Genomic DNA, 27,903 nt, shown 5'->3' with positions numbered 1-27,903 from the left:
CACACTGTTCAGCCTCCTGTTAAGTTGGATAAGTTGGCATAAAAGTTGGAAGTAATGCATTCAGCTTTAATTTCATACTACAAGTATAGTTTCATTCATATTTGTTACTGATTTGCAGCACGTGTATGCAACAGACATTTGGTAGCATGTCTCGAGAATGAAGCAAGTGTGATTTGGAGCACCTGAAGTCCACAGTAGTAGAGAGAGGCTGTTAGTGTTGTGAGAGCACATGCGCTGATGATTAACGCAAGTATGACTGGCCAGTGAAATGACTCAAGTTGGAATTTGACCTCATTGTAATGTATTTCGTGATTGGTTGAACTTCTCAAGGCTGCAGTCTTCTCTGCATGAGAAAAAGAGGTAAGATGGAGACCTCCAGTGCCCCAGTGTGTCCTGATACCATATGGATGCACAGTGATGCAGTGGGTCATTAGCTGATAATAAATACATAAAAATTATAATGTGCACTACTCTCTATTGAAGAGCCTTCACCCCTCACAATAGCTCAGGTGCTGAAGAGCTGGAAAGCTTTAGTCATTCCTGTGGACAGTAGAGTGTCAGTGCTGAAGTGCTACAGATGTGTTCGGGTGTAAGGTGAAACACTTAATTTTTGCTGACTAACTACTCTTAAAGTTAAAGAAAGTGGTAATTTTTATAGTTTAACATTAACTTGTTATTAATGTGGCAATAATGATGATGTTGATGATAATAAGAATAATAATAGCCCATGTTACGGGCTCAAAGCGCCTTACATGAAACAACACTCAATAGTGCATAATAACATACATACCTTTTCACATGAAAGAACAAACCCATATGTGTATCTGTACACCAAGACAATATTACAAATTGCAGATCTGTGTGATTAATCACACACACACACACACAACAACAACAACAAAACTACTCTACACACACATGCACACATGCTCGCGCAATCATACATGGAGGTAACCTGATCCTTTTTTTGACTTTCTGAAAATGATTCTTGCAGCATTGTTAAAAAGTATCTGAAGGAGTGGCAACAAATCAGAAGGCAGACCAGTAAGAATTGAATTGCAGTAGTCAGGATCAAGGAACAAACAAGCTGAGTGGTTGCTTCAATACAATATTGATTTCAGACTGAAGCAAACAATGAATCCCTGTCTTGTGAATGCTGAGTCAGATAGATGGTGTTCAAAATGTGCAAATCATTGGGTTGATGAATTACTGGAATACTGGGCAGCATATCATTTGTTGTATAATTTATACAGTGTCATTCAGCTGGATATTCTCGGATCCTGATGCATATGAACAGACACATTTCCCACAGACAAATGGCTGCGGACAGAATCGAGTGAACGGTGAAAGGTTGCATTGGAATTATCCATGATGGTGTCACAGAAGCTTAACGAGTATAACAAAAAGCAATGAATCCCACTATGTTGGCTTGATAATGATATGTATGGGGCTGGCTGCTAGGGATACTGAGAGGTCGGACAGTCAATACCATAGGTTTGAATGACCATTGGTCACACACACACACCCACAGGTGGGGGTGCAGGGGTTGTACATTGTGATGGTTTTATTTTCTTACATCTAAGATATCTTAAGGTTAATTTTTTGACTCGTCGATGTTCAAAGACAGTGTAATCACCCAGATTGTGGTTCTTGCCTGTCTCATCTGTTTTTTGTTTTTTTGTATGTGCTTGTTTGTGCATCATGCAGTGTGTGTGTGTGTGTGTGTGTGTGTGAGAGAGAGAGAGAGAGAAAGAAGCTTCAATGCTTGCATTTTCTCAGCCATTGCAAATGGTGTAGAAGTCAGTCTTGGCAGGATGGCTGATATTGATATAGTTTTTTTATTTTTATTTTTTAGCCATATCCTTCAGGGTTATTGTAGTTCAAAGGTGCACTTCTGCCTCCTGTTATAACTTAACCCTTTCATCGCCAGAAGTGCAGGGCTGGCTTACTGTACAAACCAGCTGAGCAGCAGTACACTTCTGTTTAAAGCAGCTGTGCAGGAGAGGGAAAACTGTGTCACTGCCAACCCACTTTAACCTGCCATAACGTCACTTCTACTCATTCAGTCTTCTTCATTCATAAGTCATTTTAAAGGGCAAAAATTGCAAAATATGAGAAACATGCTTATTTGTATGAATACATTGACTGAATTTTGAAATCATTGATGAAAATGAAAAAGTATGTATCTTTGACAGTTTCGAGTAGTTTTCACATATTCTTAGTTGTTTTAAACATACAATACACCATCGGTATAAGACAAGCCAGGCACTTCCTTTTTGAGGAAGTGTTTGGGTTTGTTCCAATGTACCTTTTATTTACCTGTGTGCTAGCTGAATTGGTGGCATAAGCAGCATTGGCTTGATGCTATGTACCTTGTGTGTGGAGAGAGTTACCACTCTTTACTATTTGTTAATACAATACACCATTTCAAGTGAAAAATATATACACAGACTGGGAAATACAACTGGAAACATAGACATAACACAGTGTAATAAAATGTGCACTCACCTATGTGTAGAGATGAGAAGAATACACACACACGCACGCACAGTATCACCAGCAATTCCATTAGGGAAAACACCAACACCACACACTGTATGTTGCAAAACTGGAAAACCACCCCCAAAACACCACATCCTATTTGGAAATATAAACATTGCACACACTATATTGCAAAACTGGAAGGTTTCATGGCTCCTTTCACAAATGTCGTTGTACAATATTAAATCAATAAATGTCTGTGTTACTTGCCAATCATTCTCGTCCAGTCTGGCGAATTCTTCTACACTGTAACTGTCAGCAAACGGCACTCCAAATCATTTGCAATACCTCTGTGGTGTTGTAAACACCCTTTCATTTGTTTCCTGAAGTGCTGGCCATGCTTCGACTTGAGAAATCGGCGCAATAGCCGAGTGGTTTAAGCGTTGGACTTTCAATCTGAGGGTCCCGGGTTCGAATCATGGTAACGGCGCCTGGTGGGTTAAGGGTGGAGATTTTTCCGATCTCCCAGGTCAACACATGTGCAGACCTGCTATTGCCTGAATCACCTCCGTGTGTATACGCACGCAGAAGATCAAATGCGCAGATCCTATAACCCATGCCAGTGTTCGGTGGGTTATGGAGACACGAAAATACCCAGCATGCATGAACCATGACAGTCATCGGCAAGTCGATGTTGGTCGTGCAACGGAAAGAAGAAGAAATAATCTGGATCTCGATCTGTACGTCGCCGAACCAATTTTCATTATACTGTGACGGAAAAACAGGGAGAGCGCACAAAAAAGTCGGAAATATTCGACAACGTGCGTCAACTCTCAACTCAAACGTAGACTGGACTTTCCGGAAACACGTGAAACACGTACTTGTGTGGTTTCACGAAAAGAAGAGCAAGGTTGGTAACTCCAGTGTACAAGTCGCCGATCGGCGCCTGAGGTGTCATCATCATCATCCGTCTAGTGTCCACAATCAACAGGCTGATTATTCTGACACTTTTAAAGCCAAGGCGTTGAGCGTACAAGTCGCCGATAGGCGCCTGATGCGTTCTTCTTCTTCTTCCAGTTAACGACCAACATCAGTATGCTGATGAAAATTGAGTTGTGGGAGGTGGTTGTTGGGCGCAATTTAGCTGGGCTACCAGGGGGTGTTCTGTTAACTGATGGGGGAGATGGGGCGCAGTCCACTGGTGTGTTTGCATCTCCATCTAGGCCAATCCGTCTACCGTAGGGGTCCCCGGGAATACACCCAACCGGCACAGCCCTAGCTTTCTACAACACTACTTATCCGTGTGGGGGGAAAAAAAAAGAAAAAAAAAGTGGGGGTGAGTGGAATTGCTAGCTGGTGGGGAGTGGGGACCCAAACAGTGATGTTGGGAGGGGGGTGGGGGAGTCTACTTGTGTCACAGGCAGGAGGCGAGTCAAGACTTGAAGCAGTCCAGCGACTCGGCTAAGACAACCTCCTGGGGCAGTGTATTCCATTCTTGGATGGAATGGGGGAAGAAAGACATCTGTCTGTACTGCGTCCTGCAGGCAGGTATGTCGTTGTTGCAGGTGGTGTTTTTCCTGGAGCTCAGCCTTCTGTCTGATGGTGTTGGTAGGTAGACTGAGTTGATGGAGATGAGACCATGGTGGAACTTGTAAAACATCTCCAGACGATATTTTTTTCTGTCTGACTTGTAGAGGGTACCAGTTGAGGGAGCTAAGGATGGAGCTGACGCAAGACGTCTGTCGATGTCGGTTTGTGACCCATCTTGCTGCTTGGTGTTGGACCCTTTCAGTGGCCTGGATGTCACTGGCTGTATAGGGATCCCACACGTACACAGATGCAGCATACTCAAGGATAGGTCATACAAGGGCTTTGTACGTGTACATAGTTTCCTTTGTCTTCTTGTTTCCTATCTTCAGGTTGCGCCGGAGAAAGCCTAAGGTCTTGTTGGCTTTGTTGGTTGTAGAATTGATGTGGGATCCCCAGCGTAGGTCGTCTTGGATGTTCACACCAAGATATTTTGTGATGTTGACGTTTTCCAGTGGATGGCCATGGAGTTTGGTGCGATCTTTCCCCTCTTTCTACTGACACTCAAGGTGGAGCACTTTTATGGATGGAATTGCATGGCCCACTGTTTCTCCCAGATGGAAAGTGAAACTAGAAATTTTAAAATCAACTGGGAAGTCGCCATCCGGTGCCTGAACTGTCGAAAGGGTTTTTAAAAGAATGCTAAATCTTGCGAGTGGGCCAGAGTTGAGTCACTGTACACAATAGAGTTTCATATTTATAAACAAAAGATATTGCAGGAATTCGGCTCTGTTTAATTTTAATTCATATTATAAACTAAAGATATGCAGAAATTCAGCTCTGTTTAAGTTCGTCTGGCCAAATTCTCAGCAGAAGCCTCATATTTGCATGCCTGAAAGAGTGCCATAAACCTCAAAGAGAAATGTAAAAATCATTTTTCTTAATTGATATATATATATATATATATATATATATATAATATGTATATTATTAATGTAAGAACCCACGCCAAATTTCAAAGCAATATCAATCATCGGTCTTGAAATCTAAAATTTGGGTATTTTTGTAAATCTCACAAAATCATTGATGAAGGCATTTTGGAACCCCTGTAGAATTTCAATTGATTAATTTCCATGGTCAAAACTCAATATTATTATGTAAACACAAAATACCTTTTGTGTTCAATTTTTACAGTTGGTTGTGTGTGATTGATTTCCAGTCAGATTCGTTGATAGGCATTGTATTGTGTGTGTGACTGTGAAACAGTTTTGTTGATGGCATTTTACTCTACAGCTGCAAAATGTCAGACAAGGCAGATGTATACTGATAAAACCTTTCCCATTCATCACCTTCACTGAGTAGTGGCAACTCAAAGACTGAGTTCAAAGCTTGTGGTCATGGTATAACGTAGGTTTTGTATCTGATCTTTACACTTGGTACAGTATTCGGTCATACAGACAGCACATGTCACATTGAAATACAAGGATAAAGGTCATACAGCACCTCAACATGGGTGGGGAAGGAGAGGTGAGAGTGAAGGAGGAGGGTGGTGGGGTTCAAAAACTCGATGTCACAAGCAGATGCTATTTCAGAAATGGCCAGTCATGAGGTGATTTGCTATCCCTTTTCACTTCTGTATTTCCTGTATCGGATTAAAACTTGCACCCATTTTTGAAGATTTTTGCCTCCATTGTTGGCAAGTTGACGTGGGCATGACATCCTAAGAGAGGAGGAAACTGAGAACATACTTGTCTTTTTAAACTTAAAGTAGGAAAAACCTCTGCTTGCTTTTGTTATCGGCATTTTGCAGCAATGTTTTATATTTCAATTTGGTGATGCACACAAATTATGGTGGGATATCTGTGAAATATGTGAGGTTGGCCTATCAATCCCTGAAGGAAAGCATGGCCATTGCTAGTTTCATTTGCATTCTGAAAAGAAACGCGCTTCTGGATTATTGAAATTGGTCTTTCCCTTTTATTAGAATTCACGTGTTCCTCTTCTCACAGCTCTTTTTCACTCGCAGTCCTTGGTTTGAAGTGACAGAAAAGGTGGTACTAAGATGGAGAGAATAGTTAGCAAGAAGGTTAATGCTTAAGTATAATAGACATGAGATGCGTTGGTTTGGTAGGTGTAAGTGGATATTTTCCATGTCACAGGCATCCAAGGATTACAAGCCTGAATGATGTCAGCTCTTTCTCACCCATTCTCCTCATTCTGTCTTTCTCCAGACAGAGCCACTAGCTTTCTGAATTCCAGTCCTACCTACTTTTCAGTGCCATTCCATGTTTTGAGATGACTGAACACTCTTATGAATAAGAGATAAAACTAATAAGAATTACTGCAACAGAGGACAAGAGGTTAAGCTTTTTAAAAGTTTTTTCATTTTTATTTATTTATTTATTTATTTATTTTTTTACATGTCCTTGGCAGAGTGGGGGGAATTACTGAATTTCAGAAAAAAAAGAGAGAGAGAGAGAGAGAGTATAATGGAGGGCATATCAAAAGGGAGAAATATTTTTTTGAAAGCATCTAAATTTTGAAAGAATCAATATTTTTTCTTTACTATGTTTTGGTCACATTTTTCCCCCCCGAAATGTTCTTTTCTGTTTGTTGTGCGCAAGTTGATTTGAGGCTTGATTTTTTTCTTGATGCGGGAGGCTGTTCCCAGATAAGGCGATATTCTGTGCAGATGGCAACCAAAGCCTAAGGTCATGACAGCCTGATTCAAGAGTCCTCAGAGAGTGAAATGGCCATTTTCACAATTTCGGTTAATATGCTGTACATTTCATTTTATGCTAGACTTTACCATTCCACTTGATCCATGATTTGAGTGAGTGAAAAGACTGGGACAAATGACAGATAAGTATGACTTAACAGTGTCATAGGAAATCATTTATTTTCTGTTACTCTTACAGTCATGTTGTTAGCATTAATGGCCAGACTGTTTTTATCTTTTTATCTGAACATGGTACAAGGTCAGAATTAAGGAAAATGTTGTTGGCACCTGTGTGTGAAGAAAGCGAATCATGCAGTCACCCATTTTCCTCTCTCTCTCTCTCTCTCTCTCTCTCTCTCTCTCTCTCTCTGTGTGTGTGTGTGTGATCATTTATATTTTCTCAGGAACTGCAGTTCTCTGTTGACAGATATGTGGCCTTTCCAGTCATCCACATCAGAATAACAAAGCAAAGGCACTGCATTGTATGCAATGGGTTTTGCAGCAAATGTTTTAAAAGAGCTCAATAAAATGACTATATATATTTATACTAAAGTATTTGGTATTGTATAGGTGCAGTTTTCTTATCAAACATGCACACTTTAAAATAGAAGGGCTAATTTACATGCCTGTAACTGAGTCCAAGCTAATTATCTCTGTGTGAACCAAACTGTTGAACTTGAAGTGACAGCAGTTTGGAGAGTTCAGATGAAATCAGCAAATGTACTACACTTGATCCACTTATAATCAGTCAGTGTGTATAGTATTTGACTTCAGAAAAAAAAAAGACGAAAGAACCTTTGTAGCTGTAAATTAGTATAATTCATTAATTGTCAGTGATTTTATGTCAGCTTGACTTTTCATTGGCCAGCATTTCTTACTAAGTTGTGATTGTCAGTGTCATGTGTATAATCAGACATAAATTTAAAATGTACACATACTGCTATGGGGGGGTGGGGAAGAAAGAAAAAAAAAGTTACACATACTGCTTTAGATTAATTAGAAGTTTGAAAGGGTACACCCAGAAAAAGGATAATACTTTGTCTTACAGTAGTGAAACTTCAAAGAAAATATGTACATGTCTCTTTATTCCAAAGAACGTATATTTCATGATCACGTTTTCTGTTCAATTTTTCCATTGTAAAATTGTCATAATGCTCATTGCCATACAGAATTGCTGCCATCCTTCAAAAGAAGCTTGAAAAGACAAGTTTAAATATGTATAATGCAGCGTCAAACACTAGGTGCAGCCTAACCTATAAATTTCTGTAAACAAAATTAACAATATCATATGTATACATAATTAATGTTATTGTGCTTTCGCTGTCAGTCTCTTTGTCGCCCCCCTTCCCCTCAAAAGTGCACACATCTGTAAACCCCCACCTTCATATGCGCGCGCGCGCACACACACACACACACACACACACACTGACATGGGAGACATGCCATGACAGCTGCAGAAAGCTGTGCCTTTTGACAGTTGCCAGCAGTGGTTAATTCTGGACCTGACTGTTGTTATGACATTCAGCAAGACTGGCTGGGTCTTTCTCCCAGATCACAGCCTGCAGCCAGAGCAGCGAACAGCCTGATGGGAATCCACATTCACACATCTCTGGAAGCCCTTCCTACACATACTCATGCATCATCATTGTGTGTGTGTTTTTATGGGTATTGAGATAAAAATCGCCTGACCTCATGCAGTGACAGTGCAGTGCATTTCTTTTTCTAGAGATTTCTCCACTGCTCTTAGGTGCCAGTTGTCGGGTGTCATGCATGTATAAACATGTCTATAGTTTATGGCTGTACATATACAGCAGTGAATGACAAGTTGCTGTTTTGATGATCTACTACTGTACTAGTCTACACTCTTTTCCGCAAAGTTGAGACCAATGGATGTTGTGATAATTTATGGAATAGGATTTGACGTCAAAACTTCAGCTTTGGCTGAAAGGCAGAAGTCTCTGGTTTTAGTCTTATCCAGTACTGAAACAAGAGAGGTAAGGATTTCAAGACTCTCTTGTGGTACAAAGTTTATGCAGTTAAAAGAAAAGAAAAAAAAAAGGGGGGGGGGGGGGGTCAGCGTAAAAAAATCAGTGACAGTATTTAAGGCGATAACGCCAAGTAAATAATATTTTTTGGGGGTATATCTCAATTATTTAAGAAATTATTTAAATCCGTTGTAAAAGAGACATTGCCATCGCCTCAGGCACGCAGACTGCGACATGTAGCCATTTTCTCTAGATCTGCGTGTTCGACAGGCTGACAGAAACTACACTGTGGTCCATTCAATTTCTCTGCCATGTTCATTCTAGTTAATTTAGTATCCACTTTAGAATATTCATATTTACACAAATTACAGTAAACGCATCAGTGTTTTAGACTGTCTTACTAACAGGCCACAGTTTGTGAAATGAGATAATTTTATGTCTGCTGTTTCTTTTAGAAACACTGGGGCACCACAACTGCACAAGGTACAGTGCTCTCCATTCCTGTTTACCCTGTATACGGCTCAGTGCAGAAGTTCGTCTAACATGTGCTGTGTATGTACAGCCATAAACTATATACATGTTTATACATGCATGACACCTGACAACAAGTTTGTAGATGACTCAGGACTAACCGGTCTGATTACTGACGACGATGACACTGATTATCAAAGAGAAATCAGGCTGCCTTCAAACAAAACCATAAATTTTTTTAAGATTTGGATCCTCAGGGAAATAAACAGTTGATGATCTGGAAATACAGCTTAAACTGGAAAACTTAGAACCTTTTTGTTGGTATGAGTGTGAAGTGTTTTTCCACTGTGTTTAATCCAAATGGCAAAGTATTTCCAGAGAAAATGACAATGTTAAAGTTTACTATGGACGCACAGACATACATGTATGCACACACACACAGACAAACCGAACTCTGGGTTATTACATCGACTCACATTGTTTACACAAGTTGAGTCAAAAAAGCATACACTGTTACAGTTTGGAAAAGGTGTTGAATTGTGATGTACTGTATTGTGCTGGTCGCATGGGCTGAAGTGTTTTATTGATCAAATTTTGACACAAGTAAATCATATGAACAGCAGCTATGCATTTTTGACACACAGTTAAAAACCATTTGTGTTGAGTAATTGTGATCAATTTGCATAAGGTAAAAAAAAAAAAAGTGTTTCCATAGATAAACTTGCGATTGCTAGGACTTTGAGGATGGAGATTAGGGAAGAGTTTAGAATAAAAAATGGTGAAGGGGGATGGTGGGGGAAAGGTTTCTTTCAGACAGATATGAATGTTATTGCAATAATCGGGATGATTGGTGCCATAAATTAAATTAAAAAATTTGTTTCCCCCCATTTCTGTTGTATTTCTTCCTTTCTTATTGTATGCCATGCTGGTCCATTCAACAGTATATTTCTTCCTTCCATATTGTCTGTGATACCCGTCCATTCAACAATGTATTTCTTTCTTTCTTCTTCTTCTTCGTTCGTAGGCTGCAACTCCCATGTTCACTTGTATACATGTACATGAGTGGGCTTTTACGTGTATGACCGTTTTTACCATGTTGGCAGCCATACTCCGTTTTTGGGGGTGTGCATGCTTGGTATTTTCTTGTTTCCATAAGCCACCGAACGCGGACATGGATTACAGGATCTTTAAGGTGCGTATTTGATCTTTTGCTTGCATATACACACGGAGGGGGTTCAGGCACTAGCAGGTCTGCACATATGTTGACATGGGAGATTGGAAAAATCTCCACCCATTACCCACCCAGCGCCGTTAATGTGATTCGAACTCAGGACCCTCAGATTGAAAGTCCAACGCTTTAACCACTCGGCTATCGCGCCCGTCCATTTCTTTCTTTCTTTCTAATCTTATTGTCTGCCATACTGGTCCATTCAACAGTGTATGGTGAGTTGCAAAGATCTACCCAAGTACACATGGAATGATGATATGGATTCTTATATAGCGCCTATCCTTGGTCGGAGACCATGCTCAGCACCAATTCCCAATATTGGGATGAAGGCATTGACCCTCTAGGTTTTATTTTTAGTCAAAGTTATGAGGTATGAAGACGAACAAAGTAGAGTAATTAGTGTTAATCAGCTAGTGGCCCACTGTTGATCAATGTGGTGAAGCTCAAGTGGCGAGAAAAGTCCTCACAAGTACTTCATCAATGAAACTACTGAGCCTACTACAGTAACTTGAGTAAGAATACTCACTCTATATTGTAACAAACTGCACGCAAATAGAACTGTGGCACTCCAGAAATCTGTGAATACCTATTGCAGTATGTGTGTGTGTGTGTGTGTGTGTGTGTGTGTGTGTCACTGTGTGTGTAGCAAATTGAGCAGGAGTCTCTCATGAGTCATAAAATGTCAAAGTTTTAGGGTAGATAGGCCTAATTATGAATGATCCAACGTGTGTATTGTATTTGCACATATAACAGGTTGTACGATCCTCAAATGTAGCTCTTCAGTGTTTTAAGGCTTTATCTGGTTGGTTGCACCAGGAAAAGTTTGTCTACTCCGTCTTTTCAATGTTTGAAATAGCAGGGGTGCCTGAGTGAAATGTGAACAGGCAAGTCTAATTGTAAACAATGGGTTTGAGTACATGTGGAAATTAAAACAGAAGCATGTCTTGAACTCATTACTTAGACATGTTATTGAACATCGCACCAGACTGTTGTATAGTTGCTTTTGATCACACATGCACATTTAAACACACACACCATAGACAAACACACCTTTTTGAGAGGCCTCATTAATTGTGCAGCATTGTTCGCAAATAGACTTAACGTCAAAACACCCTATGGTCTAAATGCAAACAACACTGTTTTAGATATTCTTGACAAAACTGATGTTCTGATCTGTCGCCAGCGTGCTTTCTTAAATTCCCACAGCACTGGAAATGTACAATTTATTCAACATACCAATCAGATGAGCTATTTTAAATTGTGTCCAAGTTCAAGTCCTGCTAGTACTACTTGCTTCCCTTGATTCTAAGATTTTGAGAGCATGTTTGTGAACTTGGTTTGCAGTGGTGCACAAAGAGAAGAAATAGGGCAGAAGTAGCAGGAAATATCTTATGTTTGACTGGTTCTTGGAAATTGGTATATATATATATATATTCAATCATGAAGGTAATTGTGAAATAAATGTGGTGAGAAGGCTTCGAAGTGGGATGGTACATGAACTGTTTGCAGTTACACAGTTTGCAATTAGGCCTACCTACCCTAACTCTTTTGCTCTTTTTTTTTTTGTTTTTTGCTTTTTTGTTTTTGAAATGGTGCCTTGTTACATATTGTTCTCGTTCAGTGACATTGTTATAAAACAGGTAAATAGTTTTAACCCTTCATTCTGAAATAAGGGGCTTCTTAATATTGTGAGCAATTTTTTGACTCACTTGGTGTAAACAAAGTCTGTGTTTTAACTTGGTGTTTGGTTGTGTGTGTGTGTGTGGTAAACGTAAACATTGCCATTTTCTCTGGAAATACTTTGTCCATCAATACCAACTTTGGCTTAAAAATTGTGGGGGAAAAAAAATCTTCAGAGTCTTGCCAATAACTAATTTTTTAAAAATTTTTATTTTATTAAAAATTTTTTTTTTTTACTACTTATTAAACATGTTCCAGTCTCTCTGTCTTAATGAAATTTTGGAGTATTTCTCTAGAATTTGCATTGTACACCCTTTCCTCGAATATTTCCCTCATGAGATTGGAGAACTTTTTTGGAAATTGCCATTGTATGTTACTCAACAGTGAGAACTTTGTTTTTGTAACACTGACAGTCATGCCTTGCCATTTTTCCTTCGAGATTTGTGAACATTTTACTGCTTTAGTATGTCAATTCTCCCATGAGATTTCAAAAATTTTTTTTTTTTTACTGGACCATATGAATACAAATGTATACAAATACACACAATTTTCATGCAACTAGAGTTTTTTTGTTGTTTTTTTCAATGCCAGAGATTTAACATTTCAACAGACTGCCATAGTTATGTTTCTATGATGAGGTTTGAGAATACAATTAAAAGTGCCAAAGTACCAGCAGCTAAGGCGAAGTGGTAAGTGTTGTGAAGATGCTGGTTCTTCTTTTGTTGTTCGTGGGCTGCGGCTCCCACATTCACTCGTCTGTACATGAGTGGGCTTTTACGTGTATGACCGTTTTTACAATGCCATGTAGGCAGTCATACTCTGTTTTTGGGCGTGTGCATGCTTGGTATGTTCTTGTTGCCATAAGCCACCGAATGCTGACATGCATTACAGGATCTTTAACTCTTTCACCGCCACAGGCAAAAGTCGACATCGATGGGTCATGTTGATAAGACCATTTTCACATTGTAACAAAGCTTGACAGCTGTAGCCAGGTTCCCGCCAATAGAACAGTGACTAACTTTTGCCCCCTGACCAGGCTTGAAGTGAACAAGTCTGTTGTGTTGTTTTGACATGAAACGAAGCATGTGACTGTGAGCATCGTTTCCAAAATATTTGATGCTGGGGAGTGTTTTTCACAAAGAAACCTGGCGGTGAAAGAGTTAACATGCATACTTGATCTTCTGTTTGTGTATACTCATGAAGGGGGTTCAGGCACAAGCAGGTGTGCACACATGTTGACCTGGGAGATCTTGAAAAATCTCCACCCTAGACCCACCAGGCGCTGTTACTGAGATTTGAACCTTGGTTGAAAGTCCAACGCTTTATGTTAACCACTCGGCAGTGAGCCTGTCAGACACTGGTTCAAGTCCCATGGCCAGCTTCTACCCAGAGTAAAGTGTGCAGTGGGCTCAGTTCATGAGTGGGATCACACTGTTGGGGAACCTCCACGGATGCATCTTTTGGAGTGTTGCTCAAATTCCTGACCATCACTGCAGGTGTCTGTATCTCTTGGGCATGGATGCCTTAAAGGAAGCATAGAATGATAGATTCACCCTTGTCATGCTCCCCGTGGGGATGCTGGGCGTCTTTCAGTATAATTATAAATAGCATCCACACCTTTTGGAAATTCTGAGCTAAAAATTTCCTCTTTTCTATCACTCTCTTTGTTTCTGCCTTTTTGCCTTCCCAGTCCATTCCCCTTTTTTCAAGCAAGCCTTCTCATTTCCGCAGTCTATGATGAAAAAAAGTATGACGTACTATCAGTACTGTTTTGTTCTGGTGATTAGGTAGTGAGATGTAAACACTGGGATGGGCACTAGCTGCCCATTCTGCAGTGTCATGTGCCTATATATGGCCTTTTTATGTATTTTTTGTTTGGCTTTGATTGGTTTGATGTTTTGTTTTTTCCTTTTTTATGATTTTTTTCATTTTCGTAATCAGTGAATGATAAATTAAGCAGAATGGCTGGAGTCCTCAGCATGGCCTAGTCTTATTTGCCATAAGGAGCTAAATGGTTGGGATACTGTATCATGAACTGTGTTTTGTGGGTTTGTCTCAGTTGCTTTTTTGCATTTTTTGTAGATGTGACAGTTTTGTGTTGATGCGGTTGAGCATTTGTGTGGTTTGACAGTCCTGATATGGCCCTGTGTGGTCCGCTTTACTATAAGGAACAAGAACAAGAACCCATGTCACGAAATTCGAAGTCTGAAGTGATCCTCTTCCCTGTTCTCATTCATCATCAGTATATTTGCCCCTGATTCTGTAGCATTTGGTGCATTGCTGACACGATGACCTCAGTTTCAATCCCTCTCCACTTTTGTGCTTGGAGTGAGTTCTTGTCAAATGTTTTGTGTTACAGATTGATGGTATAGGAAGGTTTGCTGTTGGAGGGACATAGTACTTGGTGCTCTTCAGCCTGGAGGGGATACTGACTCAGTCTGGCTCCTTGTCTGTTGTAATAATTGTAATTGGGGGGTTCATTTGGGGGTAAATTTATCAGAGCAGGTGTGGGAGTAATGTCACTGCAACTGACTGAGGCATGAAAAAGAAAAACTTTAAGGGGGAAAAATCCATAGTTTGCCATTTTCATCTCAAGATTTCAAATCTGTTTTTAAGTGGCAGAATTTGCCATTTACCTTTTGATGTTATTTATGTTTTCATAGCAGTTAGGGAATGTTGTACAAGCTGTTCATTTAGTTCAATTTCAGTATTTGACTTGTCTGAAAATGTTATAATCATCTTACTGATTATTTTCCTTTTTTTATCATGATTGAAATGTACATGTATAGCAATCAAGGAACGGTGTATGTGGTTTTCATTAATTGGTTTTGATTTTCACTTATTTCCTAATATTGTATTTTTTTACCCAAATGTGTACATGATTGATGAGTATGTGTGGTGATCAGGGAAGGGTGTGATGGTTACCCATTCATTTTTCATTTTGCTTTATTTGTTGACGAGCATTTGAATGTGTCACATTTCTTGTGCTATTTATGTGTTGATTTTTTTTAAATGTAAAAGAAAGTATTAGAACAATTTCTACTCTAACATGGCCGTAATGTGCCCTTCTGATTCCCTCTGAATTTGTACCATCTTATGACACAAATAGATGGTGGTGGTTTAAAAAAAATTATTATTATTTGTACCAACACTGCAATTGTGTACTATTCTCCTTGTTGTGATTTTGAACATTTGTTATTAGCACAAGTAACAATGTCTGGTGCCATGGTACTGCTTCCTGAAGTGAACAGTATATGGTGAAGTTGCTCATCTGCCAGTACTGTGACCTTGGGGGTGGGGGGGGGGGGGGGGGGGGGGGTATGGGTTCGATTCCTGCTCTCGCCCATTCTCCCAAGTTTGACTTCAATGAAAATCAAATTGAGGGTCAAGTCATTCACCGATGATAAACCAAGGTTCCTTTGGCAGCACACACAAGTTGCACTGAACATGAACCCATGGCAACACAAGTGTAGCTTTCCGGCAAATTCTGTGGAAGAAATGCACTGTGATAAACCAGTACAAAATGCATACACTTAAAAGCTTGACTAGCGAGTTGGGTTCTACCTCATGAGAGGGTGCCACCTCAGAATCATTGTTTGAATATTTGTGTTAACTATCTGGGCTATTCAGTTCGTGTCTACCTCGTTTGGGTGCGGTCGCTTATTTCACAGCTTGTGTCATTCGGTTGATGAGAGTTTTTGTGTTTGTGTAAGTGATTGCAGTTTTAATCCCTTGATGGGATACTTCTACTACACACATTTCATACTTACATTTGGGGGTCGGGGGGGGAAGGGGGGTGGGAGTGGGGTGGGGGAACGAGACGACAGCAACAACAAAACCCCATGAATTTCTTTTCATTAAAGCCTTCCATACGCTAGCGCCTGACACAAAAAGAAATTTTGGTGACATTATCTGGCTTATACATACACGATGTTAAGAATTTATCACACATTAAGAAATTTAACTGATGTTATGTGCTTTTCACTTAGAGGTTCAAATCTCAAACCATGATTCTGAGGTGGTACCCTCTCAAGGGGTAGAACTGACTGACTGTACTACATGAGACTTACCCGGAAATTGAAGTTTCATCGGAGTTCTACCTTAGGATGCCCTGAAAGAATTATGGTCTTACCCTTCTTAACAAATACAGATCCGCCCTGAAATTCTTTTGGATTCTGAAAGCCAGGATATACATGTACATCGTTCAAGACTGATTAGCCCAGATAGTTATCGCACACACACACAAACTATAATTCTTTCGGAGTGTCCTCACAAGACTGATTAGCCCAGATAGTTAGTGCACACACACACACAAACTATAATTCTTTTGGGGCTGCCTCTCATTGGGTAGAATTCCTTTTTTTTTTTTCCTTTTCTCCCCCCCACCCCACCGTCCAGGAAACCTCACCTTGCCGTTGGGTGCTGGGTGGGGTGGGGTTGTGTTTTACAAAGTGTGAAGCTCTGTGTTGAGCTCTTTGATGGCCATTTTGTGTTTCCATAGGGTTAGTGTTGCATTCAGCTGACAGTCACCTCAGTCTGAGAAAAGGCAAAGATTTTATAAAAAGCTTGGCTGTCACAAGCTGAACATGTCACATTTGTCTGTAGATCTGGTGCTTCGCTTCCTGGCATGGGTGATGGTATTTCGACTTGTTTGTTGCTTTCTCAGTTTCTGTCTCAGTCTCTCTCGACACTTAAAAGTACTCAGTGGCAAGATTCAGACTTGGTATTTCTGATATTGCAGTTTACTACTGCTGATACAGAACACAGAATCCAACCGATCTGATGTGCAAACTTTGCATTGAGGGAGAAGAAAATGAATGAAATTTTGTTTTGAGTTGCCCTGTCCTGCATGACTTAAGAACTAAGTATATATACCACCTAAATTCTATTGATTTCCATGTCAGTTCAAATTAGCGTTACTCATGGCTTCTAGGCATGAACAGACCGTTGGCAGTTTGTCTATCTGGTTAAAGCATTCGGACTGCGATCAACTCTGACGTCTTAGAATTCTGAACTAAGTATGTTTCTTGTTTACATGACAGCATATTATCTGTTGTTTTAGTGACAAATATATGTTCATGTGTTTGCACCTCTTCATGAGGGGCAATGGCCTATACTTGAATGAAGTATCCGTATCTGTCTCAGTCTCTCTCGATATCAGTGTTATTCGATATCAGTGTTATTTTTCTCTTGTCTGTCGCTCTTTGGGTATTTGTCCCCTACTGGGAGTTCCCGATTCTTGTCCCTCATCTCCTGTTCAGAGCATGTGTGGAAAGAGGTGAGTCTGTCTCTTCCACGCAGTGGTTTCTTTGATGTTTCCAATCGACAAAATGTCTGTGAAAAAAAAGTGTGATATATTGACTTGAATATTGTATTAGTGGTTCTTTTCTGTCACTTTTAAAGTGATGTTTTAACTTGCTGTGTTTCAGGAATGGTTCTTTCTCGCGCCATGGAGGGGAAGGTTCCCGGGCACAGACTGACTCAGTGGACCGTTCGCGTTCTCCGGACCACTCCACCACCGGCAACAAAAAGTCGGTGTCTATGTCTCGCTCTGCTAGCCGGAGTCGCTCAAGGTCCCCAAGGTCAAGATCTGGGTCATCCAGCAGTAGAACGGCGTATTCCTCCGAGAGCAGCAGCAAGTCCTGTTCGAAATCCCAGAGGTGAGATCTAGTTTGATACTCCTGTTACAGTGAGGTTAGGAAATGAATGATAAAGTCTGTGTATTGAATAGGTCTATTATAGATCAAGATATATTAAATGTACTATAATGATTAAATGGAATGATATATTTTGTGATAAAATCATCTGTAATGTGATATGTGGTGCTGTGGCAGAATCGGTGTTGAACTTCTGATCCATTGTTCGCCAGTGATCAGGGTTCAAAGCCAGTTTTCTGCTGTGTGTAGTGTCCTTGGGAAGGGCACTTTGATTTTCCTCACTCCACCAAGGTGTGAATAGGTGCATGAATTTGGTCAGGGAAGGTTTAGAAGGCAAAGGAGAAGATTGGGCCATGCCTGTCGACGCTGAGCCCTAAACACAGTCAGTGACAGTGACATGAAATCATTGTCCTGACGGCTTTAAAAGGCAATGGGACCTATAACCTTCAAGGGGACATGAAGTGAAATAACATCAAGCTATAAAAACCTGGCAAAGGGGCATTAAACCTTCAACTTCTGACCATGGATATATCCATGATTATGGGGTAATTGCACACTGTGACAGTCAGGTGTCCAGCCGCTCATTTGCATATGCTTACCTCCCTTGAAAATGACAACTGCCCTGATGAGTGTTTGAAGCAATTTCTCTGCAAGCTTTGGCTCGATTTCGATGTTGGTTTTTTGTTTTGTTTTATAAAGTGAAAAGCTGTTGAGCGTGTCAGCATGGCTGGTAGAACGAACGTACAGTAAAGATGTGGCTAGAACTTGGTTTGATTTTCCGCACAACGTCTTCAATAATAAAGTTCTACAAAAACGTCATAGAAAACAAAAGTAATGTTGTTGTTGATCAACTGAAGTTTGAAGTGATTCTGGTTATCCTAACGATGATTAAATGCTACAAGGTACATCAACAGGAAGGGGGTGGGGTCGGTGTCAGAAGTGGGTATAGAAAAAAACAAAATATATCAGCTTGAAACCCTCATTTTGGGGGTTTTCATCTTCAATGAAACCCTCCAGATGGAAGCTTCAAACCAAAATATTTTTTACAGTAGGTTTTTTGTTGTTGTTGTAATATGTGTGATAGTGTTTGTGGGTAAACGTTTAGGTGGGAGGATGTGTGTAGAGGGGTGTATGTGATTGGTTATGTATGATGTTTATGTTTGAAACAAGACGATAGTGCAGGAAACTACGTAATTGCACTAAGTTGTTATGTCTAATACATTTGCTAATATTTTAACACTATTATTTCAACACGTAAATTATACAGACTTGATTTTTTTTTCTGTTTTCTTTTTTCAAAATAGTCTGTGTCCCCCTCTCTCCTCCCCCCCCCCCCACCCCCCCCCCACCCCCACCCCCCCGTCAAAAATCCGAGTTACATTTCCCTGGTTGGGAGTTACCTCATCCTGTCAACATTGAAGTCATAATGATTATATTCTCCTTTCATTTTCCTTCAAGAAACATATGCTTATAGTTTGTTTATACATACTTTTGACCACAAGTTTAGTTTTTGTGATTTTATCATTATTATTATTTTTAGAGGTTTTTGATTATTTTGCAAAAATGACACATAGTTACAGAAGTGTAAGGGTTAAATTGAACACATCACATTAAAGCAGTTATGTTGATTTAACTATCAGCCCAGTGCAACACAGTATGCCACCATATTGGGCATGGCTCTCTTAGACAGGAACCAGAAAAAGGTCAATTTTGACATCACATTGACTGTTAAAGCCAGCTTCTAGGATTGGTCAGTTTAGTACAACTGTGAGAAACAGGGTCTCCTCTGGTGTATGGCGTCCTGATGACTAGATATCGATGATTCCCTGTGGACTGCTGATGAAGAAATGACCAAAAAAAGTTCTGTTCAAACTGCTGGCCCATTACATACATTGTTTTTCAAAAGCTGTGATAGTCAAGTCATTGTCTCTTCAACATGCATTTTATTCGGGCAGGACAGAGTTGGCAAACATGTCGGTTTCCACATCACCACTCACAACTCTGTTTGAGGTATTGATGTTTCAGCAGCTTGTTTCGACTCAAATAATGTAAACGTAAATTATTTTATGGAACGAAATTGAAATCCATCCCAACACAGTCCTTGTACAGTTTTTTTGTGTTTTTTTGTTTTTTTTCTTGGAAAGTCCTTTTTTAACGAATTGTCTTGATAGGTTGATCTGCTTCATAAGTCATCGAAAAGCTAAAGTGGGTCTCTGAAATCGTGATATCACAATCTTTTAAAAATGGTGGCCTCCATGACTACTCAAAGCATCACATTTAGATATTAAAAAAAAAAAAAATCTCATCATACACATTTATTTGCGTTAAGAAGTATTAGACAAGTCAAAACCACCTAAAATCTATTTATGTAAGCCATAAGCCAGACCACTTCATATCCCCTTTTACCTGTACATGATTAAGCATTTACCTCACTATTGTGACATTGTTTATTTTGAGGGGAAAAACCTTGACAGTTCGTCATCTTATTCTTTATTATTTTCTTAGTCATGGGAGCAGCCAGGCTGGGGGTCGCATCCAGTCAGCTATTGGTCTCAAGTCCACCATTGCCAACCTGAGTGACCTCAAGGACCAGAAGGCCAGTGACAAGCTCAAAGACTCGGACAGTGATGACCGGCGTCCACTGGGCATCTGCATCACTGGTCTGCCTGCCCGCTCCAGTGGTGAGTTAGGAACTGTGAGGCAAATGGCCGGCAGGCTGTGTGGGAGGAGTTTAAAGTATTGTGTAAAATGGCCAGTAATCAGTAGTCAGATAATGTCAGGGATTTTCAAGATTTGTGCAGTTTGATGCAGTGTAGTATTTTACTGTTGCAGATTCCAGTCTGCGTGATGGCCTGTTCCATGAGTACAAGAAGCACGGCAAGGTGACCACAGTTCAGATTGTCAATGAGAACGACTCCAGGCATGCCATTGTCAGTTTCAGAAAGTAAGTTTGAAGTGCTGACAGGCTGGGGGATTGGGGTATTTATTTGTACACAGTGTTGATTTGTTTCGAATATATATATATAACATGTAGCATTGTCTTCAGGAGCAAATATTATATGGATCTGTGGGCAATTATTATTAGTGCATTGCCTATAAAGTGATACAGTGCATTATTTATCAGTGTAGAATAGCTCTGTTGACCCTGGGTGTTGTTTTGTGAGTAGTGATGTTATCTTCAAAACCTGCATCAGAGTCAGAATCAGATGTCTTTTTGTCTGTTTGTTAACTTGGCTCTGTTATTTGCTTCTTCTTCAACTGGTACGATTTCTACTATTCTGAAGCCTCACATTGTTGTCAAACCCCGGTGCAGTAACAGTCTGCCAGCTGTGTGCTTCAAGTCCCAGCTATCATCTTGCTTTGCGTACGTGCTTGAAAAGATGTGAAGGCGATATGTTAATTTTTCTGATTTATCAGCTTTTGCACCATGAAACATTAATGCCATGTGGATCATGATGACATTCACTTTAACTTTGGTATCATTTGTAATTAGGATTCCATTTGGTACAAAGGTGAATTGACCAGTGGTAAGACTGAAGCAGGTCATTATTATTCAGTGTGATCTTGTGCATTCATTATGATCAAGCGTGTTGTCAGATCTTGATTTAGTTGTGAGAGGTGGCACTGAGTGGCCATCAGAATATTAGTTTTCAGACAGGTGGGACACATTCAGCCAATAGGTGCAGGGTTTAGATTTGAGTAAAGAAAAAAGTTACGCCTTATAGGCTGGAAACACTGTGAATGGTAAGGAAACGTGTAGATGACTGACAGTGTACAGCTGCCTTCACTGCAGAGACTGGGGTGTCCATTTAATTAACTTTTTTAAAATTTATTATTGTTCAGGTGAAGAAGCAGAAGGAAGAAAGGAAGAAAAGGGTTGGCCAGTCACTGAAACCTTTCAGTGGAAACTCTCTTAAGCATTCACGCATTCAGCTTATTATTTTTATTTGAAATTATTCTGTTTTTAAAATCTGATTCCTCTCCTTGAAATCTGATTCCTCTTCCTCCATTGTGAATATTAGATTTATCATTTATTTGAAGAGTGGGCAAAGTGTGTGTTCCTGACATACAGTGAAGTTAACCCTTAGGTCACTTTAGGAGTTAACAAACTTGTGCTTCTCTTCAATAGATAACACCTAACTCAGCGAGCACTTCCTGCCACATGTACTGGAAACATTTTTCTCATTGTTGAACCAGTTCTCGTGCGGTTTGGAGTAAGTTTCAGCGGCTTTTTAAATTTTAGTTTGAACTGTGGCGAGTTATTCAACCAGTTAAGATTGTAACCAGCAGTCTCGCTTTAGACCATGCTATATGGGACAGCAAGCTTCAGTTGGCAGAAAATGATTTTGCTGCTGACAGTGACAGTGGAGAAGAGTTCGTGCCACATGGCAGAGTAAAAACGAATACCCCACATTTACACTGGCTGCTCTGCTGCACAGCTGGTTTTTAGCTGTACTGTGCAGCTGACTCAGCTGGCTGGCAGCTCTTTGCAGCTTGAACATAGCTGGCAATGTAAGGGTTAATATGTGTGGTTGGATGTGTGTGTGTGTTCCAGGCCAGAAGACGCCAGCAAAGCGCTGGAAGCCTCGCAGGGCAAGATGTTCTTTGGGACCAAGATCAAGGTCACTGCCCATGAAGGCATCAGTAAGTGTAGACAAGTCCCTTTGGTGTTGTGTGTGTGATTAATGTTGACAGATAGTGATGACAGCTGTCAGTTGATCTTCACTGTCTGCTGGCCTGACAGACAGCTGTGTCTATACTGCTCCTTAACCCTGGCCTGCTCTTTTGTTTTCTTTTTTCTATTTTTGAAAAGACGTTTTTATCCAGAAAAAAAAAAGGATCTTGTGATGGATGAAGCTGACAATGATTACTTTCAGTGCTCAGGTTCTTGCTGTGGTGTAAATAACCTCTTTTCTGTGAGTGTAAAACTCAAAATACTTAGTAGTCATGGGAGTTAATGTCTCATGTATTCATTAGCAACAGACACTAAAGCTGTTTTGTGTCACACAACGTGGGACGCATGTTGTGTTTGTGATCAGTGTACAGGCTGTCCTGCCAGTATGTTGGTGCACTTTTCCATTTTCTTATCCGTCCTGATTATGAAATGCTCCCATTCCTTACTGTTCTGTGTTCATGCATTCCTTACTGTTCTGTGTTCATGCATTCCTTAGATCTTGCTGAGAACCAATCCGGAGTTGTTTTGATGAAATCTAGTATGCTTTGAATTTAAAACAAACAAACAAATGCACTTTGAATGAAAGCAACAAACAAAAAGTTATTCACTCCTGTCCTCGGGATCATAGCCATGCTGATGTGCCCATGACGTGATGTGCCAGTATGTTTTTCACACTGAACCTAGTTTTAACAGGGAACACAGACATGCTCGCTTGCGTGATCTCTCTCTAGCCACCAGAGCCATTTGTCACTTAATGCAACAAAAACTGCAGCATTTGGCAATGCTTTTTGGTCTCGCTTGTGTCAACATTGTCGGTCTGTGTAATAACTTGACGTTTGGTTTTGTGTGTGTCTGTCTGTCCATTGAAGACTAACATATTCATTTTTTTCTGGAAATACTTAGTCTGCCAGCACCAAATTTGGTTTGAACATAGTGGGGAAACAAATGAAATATTCAGTCATATGTAAGTCTTCTGGATTGAGCTGTATTTGTTGATGATGAACAGTTTATTTGGTTGAGGATCCTGATTCAGAAAGCCATGATTGATGTATGGGTTTGAACAGCATGACTTCGTTTTTTCTTGTTCACAGATAAAAGAAAAAGAACATTCTGGACAGAACAAATACAGTGATACTAACTTAGACCAGCGACATGTTTACTGCATATGAATATTTCAAGCAGATGGTGAATTTTTTTGAATGAACATAAAAGAGAAATTGAAAGGACCGGGTTGTAGTTTTTGTAAGCCTATTCAACACGGATCTGTGGAGAATATGTCTCCCATGTTGAAGTGTGCCTGAGGTGATGGCAGTGTCTCCTTTCCTGTGGTCTTTAGATGATGTATTGAATAATGGAGATACACCTTCTTCTTCCTTCATGGGCTGCAACTCCCACGTTCACTCGGATGTACACGAGTGGGCTTTTACGTGTATGACCGTTTTTACCCCGCCATGTAGGCAGCCATACTCCGATTTCGGGGGTGAGATACACCAATATATGATTTAAACGGCATTATCACCTCAAATACTGTAATCAGTATATCATGCTAGCCCCACCCCAAAAGTTTAAATGACAATTCCTTAAGTCCGTTGGTAGGCATACTTTAGCTCTGTTAGTCTGTCTGTCTACTTTTCAACCATATATGCTTAGTTTGAACTGGCTAAGATGCCCCCCTTTTTTTTTCTTCCCAAAGTTTTATGATATTAGATATAGAACACATTTTAATGATTTAATTTTTTTTTTTTCAACTGAATAAGGTGTGTATCACAAATAGGCCTTGCCTCTCTTTTTTTTGTGTCTGCTGAATTACATCAGTCGATGATGCGATGATGCGGTGATACACTCGATGGCTGCAGTGAATGTTATTTAGATCTGGGATCTATAACCGAAGTACCATTGCGAGCTGAAAATATGTTTTACACGAGATTTTAGGCTAGTGTAGGAAACACTGTTCACTGTTCTTTCTTTTTTGTCTTTATGTACCATTTAAAAACGAAGGTTAATATTGACCCTTGGTGATTCTTGCACTGTCATTGGGGTTTATCAGTTTCAGGGGGGCTTTATAGATATTATTTAAAGTATAGATAAAGTAACGTTTTGCACTTTGCATGCAATATATATTTGTTTTAATTAATACTCTCCTTGACCAAGAGGTCCCTTGGCAAACAGTTGTCACAGAGCATTAAATGGGTTTGGTGCTGAAAGGGTTAAGGCATCTTGAGTGTAAAGCCCAAGAACTTATGTGTGTTAGGTGATGTACAGGATTCCTTATGGGGACAGATGACTGACTGCGCCTCTTGAATGTGGCACAGAGAAAATGTTGAGCGTTATTTAGTTGCATACCAGTTGAGCATCTCAGAACAGTAAAGTGTCTATTCTGTCGACTGGTGATTTTTTTTGTTGTTGTTGTTGTTGTTGTAATTATTTTTTTAAATTTTTCTCCCTGAAGTCTTTTTCACAGTAACACAACATCTGCTGATGCTTTTTTTTCCTTTCTTGAAAAAGAAAAAAGAAAGAAAAAAAGAGAAAATTATAAATGGAGAGAGCATTCTGAATTCCTTGGATTCCATGGCAACAGGAAGTGCCTGTCAGGAATGTTAGTGGGAGATATGGAGAGAGAGAGAGTGAGTGAGAGAGAGAGAGCGCATGTGTGTGTGTTTGTTTCATGTTTGTGTTTGTATGTGTGCATGTGCATTGGGCTAGGGTCACACGTTGTTTGGTTGATAGGTTCAACATCAAGTGGTTTTTTTTTTAACTCACTCTCTTCTCCTCTACACAGACCCCTCGGATGTCCAGTGGGTGTCTCATGACCCAACCTTTAGCTTCTGTCGTCAGAATTGTGGTATTCTTTGTCAACATTCACCTCTTCAGTATAAGAGCCTTCCGCTTGCAATGTTTTGATGGTGGTAATTGGGGTGAAACGCTGTTAACGTCGTCTCTTTCGCCGTTCGTATGGAGAGAGTTAACTTGACAGAGACTGGTGCAGTGGGTCAGTACTGATAAGGTAGTGATAGGGATGTAGGAAGGGAGAGGAAACTGTGTTGGCTGTCAACTGATAGGAAGGGTGAAGAATGAGTTTTAGGCTTTGAACTGAACAGTGGACTGAGATTTGTTGACTGCATTCCTTAATGGACGCAGAAAGGGTGAATTTAGCTTAGCAGACACCCTCGTCAGCTTGCTTGCCATGGACAAATGAATGAGACTTGTTACAATACTGTTTACAGACTGATGTTACTGTGAATGCAGATGAACACACACTTTCAAGTCACTGTCCTTCGTAGAATGAAGAAAACCTTGTGTGTCCATATCCTGTTTGGTCAGCATACTTCACCGGCTGCTTAGTTGAATATTTTTCACTTACTCCTGGACTCGCTTCACATTTGTTTATGTATTGCATCATTTCTGTTTAGTGAAAGTAAACTAGGACTGTTAGTTTAAGGTATTTGAAATTTATCAAAGCAGTGTGTCCTGTCTGTTGCTTGGGTTCTGTCTCACTGACCAATGTATGTCTGTGTGTGTGTGTGTGTGTAAGCAGAAGTGGATGATGCGGACATCAGGACCAACGAGAATGACCTGGATGAATTCCACCCCAAATCAACGCGCACCTTGTTTGTGGGGAACCTGGAGAAAGACACCAGTGTGCAAGACTTGCTCAACAAGTTCAGCCCCTTCGGTGAAGTCATAGTAAGTCGTAAGCTAGGGATGTGATTGTCTGAATAAAATGTGTGCTGCTGTTTAATTTCATTTGTTTGTTTTTTTCCATGCTTTTAGGAAGGGGAAAAGCAAGATTATTTAGATTAAGTTTTATCTTGACAGAGCTTTTAACAAGTTGGTTTTTTTTCATTAAAAAAATCTATGAGGATTATACAGATGATCCTTCTTTTATGCTCATTGGTTTTGAAATGGCAATACAGGGCTGTAGTTTGTATTTCACATGTCAGTCCTTGAAAAGAGAAGGACCTGCTTTGGTGTGGAATCATAACTCTTCCTCAGAAGGTGAATGTGAGTGGGTTTTCAATAAGCTGAAATCAGTAAATGCATGAGAAATTGCTGAGAACACCCAGACAGAGAAGCATCCATGAAGTGGATGAAACATGATAACAGGGTCCTAGCCTGCTTTCCCTCCTGTTTCTGTGGCCCACTCCACTCGGGGCATAGGCGAATGGGGCTGAAAAGCTGCATAGTGAGGTAGATCCAGTTTTGGTGTTGAACTCCTACACCTTCTTAGTGCTATGAACCACTGTGCTTTGGTAGTGGTTGGTTAATGATTAATGGGGTGTGATTATTTTTATTTTAACTTTACAGTGCCAGGAAGGGAGAAAAGAAACAGCTTGAACCAGGGATGTGAATGATGTCATTAGGGGGTCTCCTGCATGTCCCACACCCACCCACTCCTCCCCTGTCTCCAGAAAACACCCATGAAAATGATAGGATGTTGGTATTAAGGTGCCAGAAGTGATAATGGACATTGAAAAGTGATTCTGGCCATAATAGTATGAAGCTGAAGTGGATTCTAAGTTCTGGACAGAAGTAGTCTTCCCCTGATGCGGTTCATTAGCAGAGGTAATCCTCCTCTCAAAACTTGCAGATGAGATTGAGAGATCAGTTGTATCAGATGCGATCAGTGTGTGTGTGTGTGGATGTGTTCGCACCTGTGACAGAAATGAATAGAACACTTATCATTTGTCTTGTTTCTTCCAGATGTTTCCAGACAAATGGTCTCTTCTTTGTCCATTAGTTAAAGAGAGCAAAGGAAATTTATTTTTCACATCATGTTTTTTTTCCCTGACAGATAGAGCTGTTTCGGCAGTGGTGGAGGTTGAATTTGCATGTATACAACATAAGTGCTTATGCGTTTGTGAGAGTTGGGAGGAAAGAAAGAGAGCATTAACACTTCTTGTGTGTGTGTGTGTGTGTGTGTGTGTGTGTGTGTGTGTGTGTGTGCAGGACATTGATATCAAGAGACAAGGGGCAGCCTCAGCTTTTGCCTTTGTGCAGTATACAGACATCAGCAGCGTGGTACAGGCTCTTCGAGAAATGGAAGGAGAGCACATTGGAGCCAACAAAATCAAGGTCAGTTGCATGCAATCTGCTGAGTCCAGTGTGATGAGTAAGTGATCACCTCTATGTAATGATTGTGGTCAAGTTGTGGAAAAGACGGGGGGAAAAGTTTTAAGTTCGACAGATAGGAGTGAATTCCTATAAGTTGTTTGAACATTAGTGATGTGGCCAAGAATGTTCAGCTGTGCATTCTCATTCCTCCAGTAAGAATCACATGTAAACCATGAATATTTTGCTTCTCTTGCTTAATGAATCACTTCCAAAACAACTGTTCAGTTTCATGTAAGTTATAATTTTGTTTGCTTTATTTGGAATATTTAATATATGGAATGAAGTTATCTAGGTCCAAGGCTAATAGGGTTTGTGTATTGTGTAATCTTCGTTTTTTGTTGTTGTTTTTTTTTTTATAGCTGAGATAG

The 27,903-nt window shown here is 40.1% G+C and overlaps 1 protein-coding gene across 5 annotated transcripts in view; it reads left to right on the top strand.

Moving 5' to 3' along the window:
- The window catches only part of LOC143301950 (uncharacterized), an 83,036-nt gene that overhangs the window by 32,234 nt on the left and 22,899 nt on the right, over positions 1-27,903 (top strand). For all 5 annotated transcript variants that reach the window (XM_076616422.1, XM_076616420.1, XM_076616421.1 and 2 more), the window contains 6 exons: positions 17,521-17,751; positions 20,254-20,429; positions 20,581-20,692; positions 22,304-22,392; positions 25,959-26,107; positions 27,371-27,496. In XM_076616422.1, the coding sequence (XP_076472537.1) occupies positions 17,521-17,751; positions 20,254-20,429; positions 20,581-20,692; positions 22,304-22,392; positions 25,959-26,107; positions 27,371-27,496 (883 nt within the window). The remainder of the gene's footprint in view (positions 1-17,520; positions 17,752-20,253; positions 20,430-20,580; positions 20,693-22,303; positions 22,393-25,958; positions 26,108-27,370; positions 27,497-27,903) is intronic.

This window comes from Babylonia areolata, chromosome 28 (assembly GCF_041734735.1).
Source record: "Babylonia areolata isolate BAREFJ2019XMU chromosome 28, ASM4173473v1, whole genome shotgun sequence".
NCBI classification, from domain to species: domain Eukaryota; kingdom Metazoa; phylum Mollusca; class Gastropoda; order Neogastropoda; family Buccinidae; genus Babylonia; species Babylonia areolata.
Note: the sequence above shows the minus strand (reverse complement) of the source record. Positions and strands in the feature narration are given on the sequence as shown.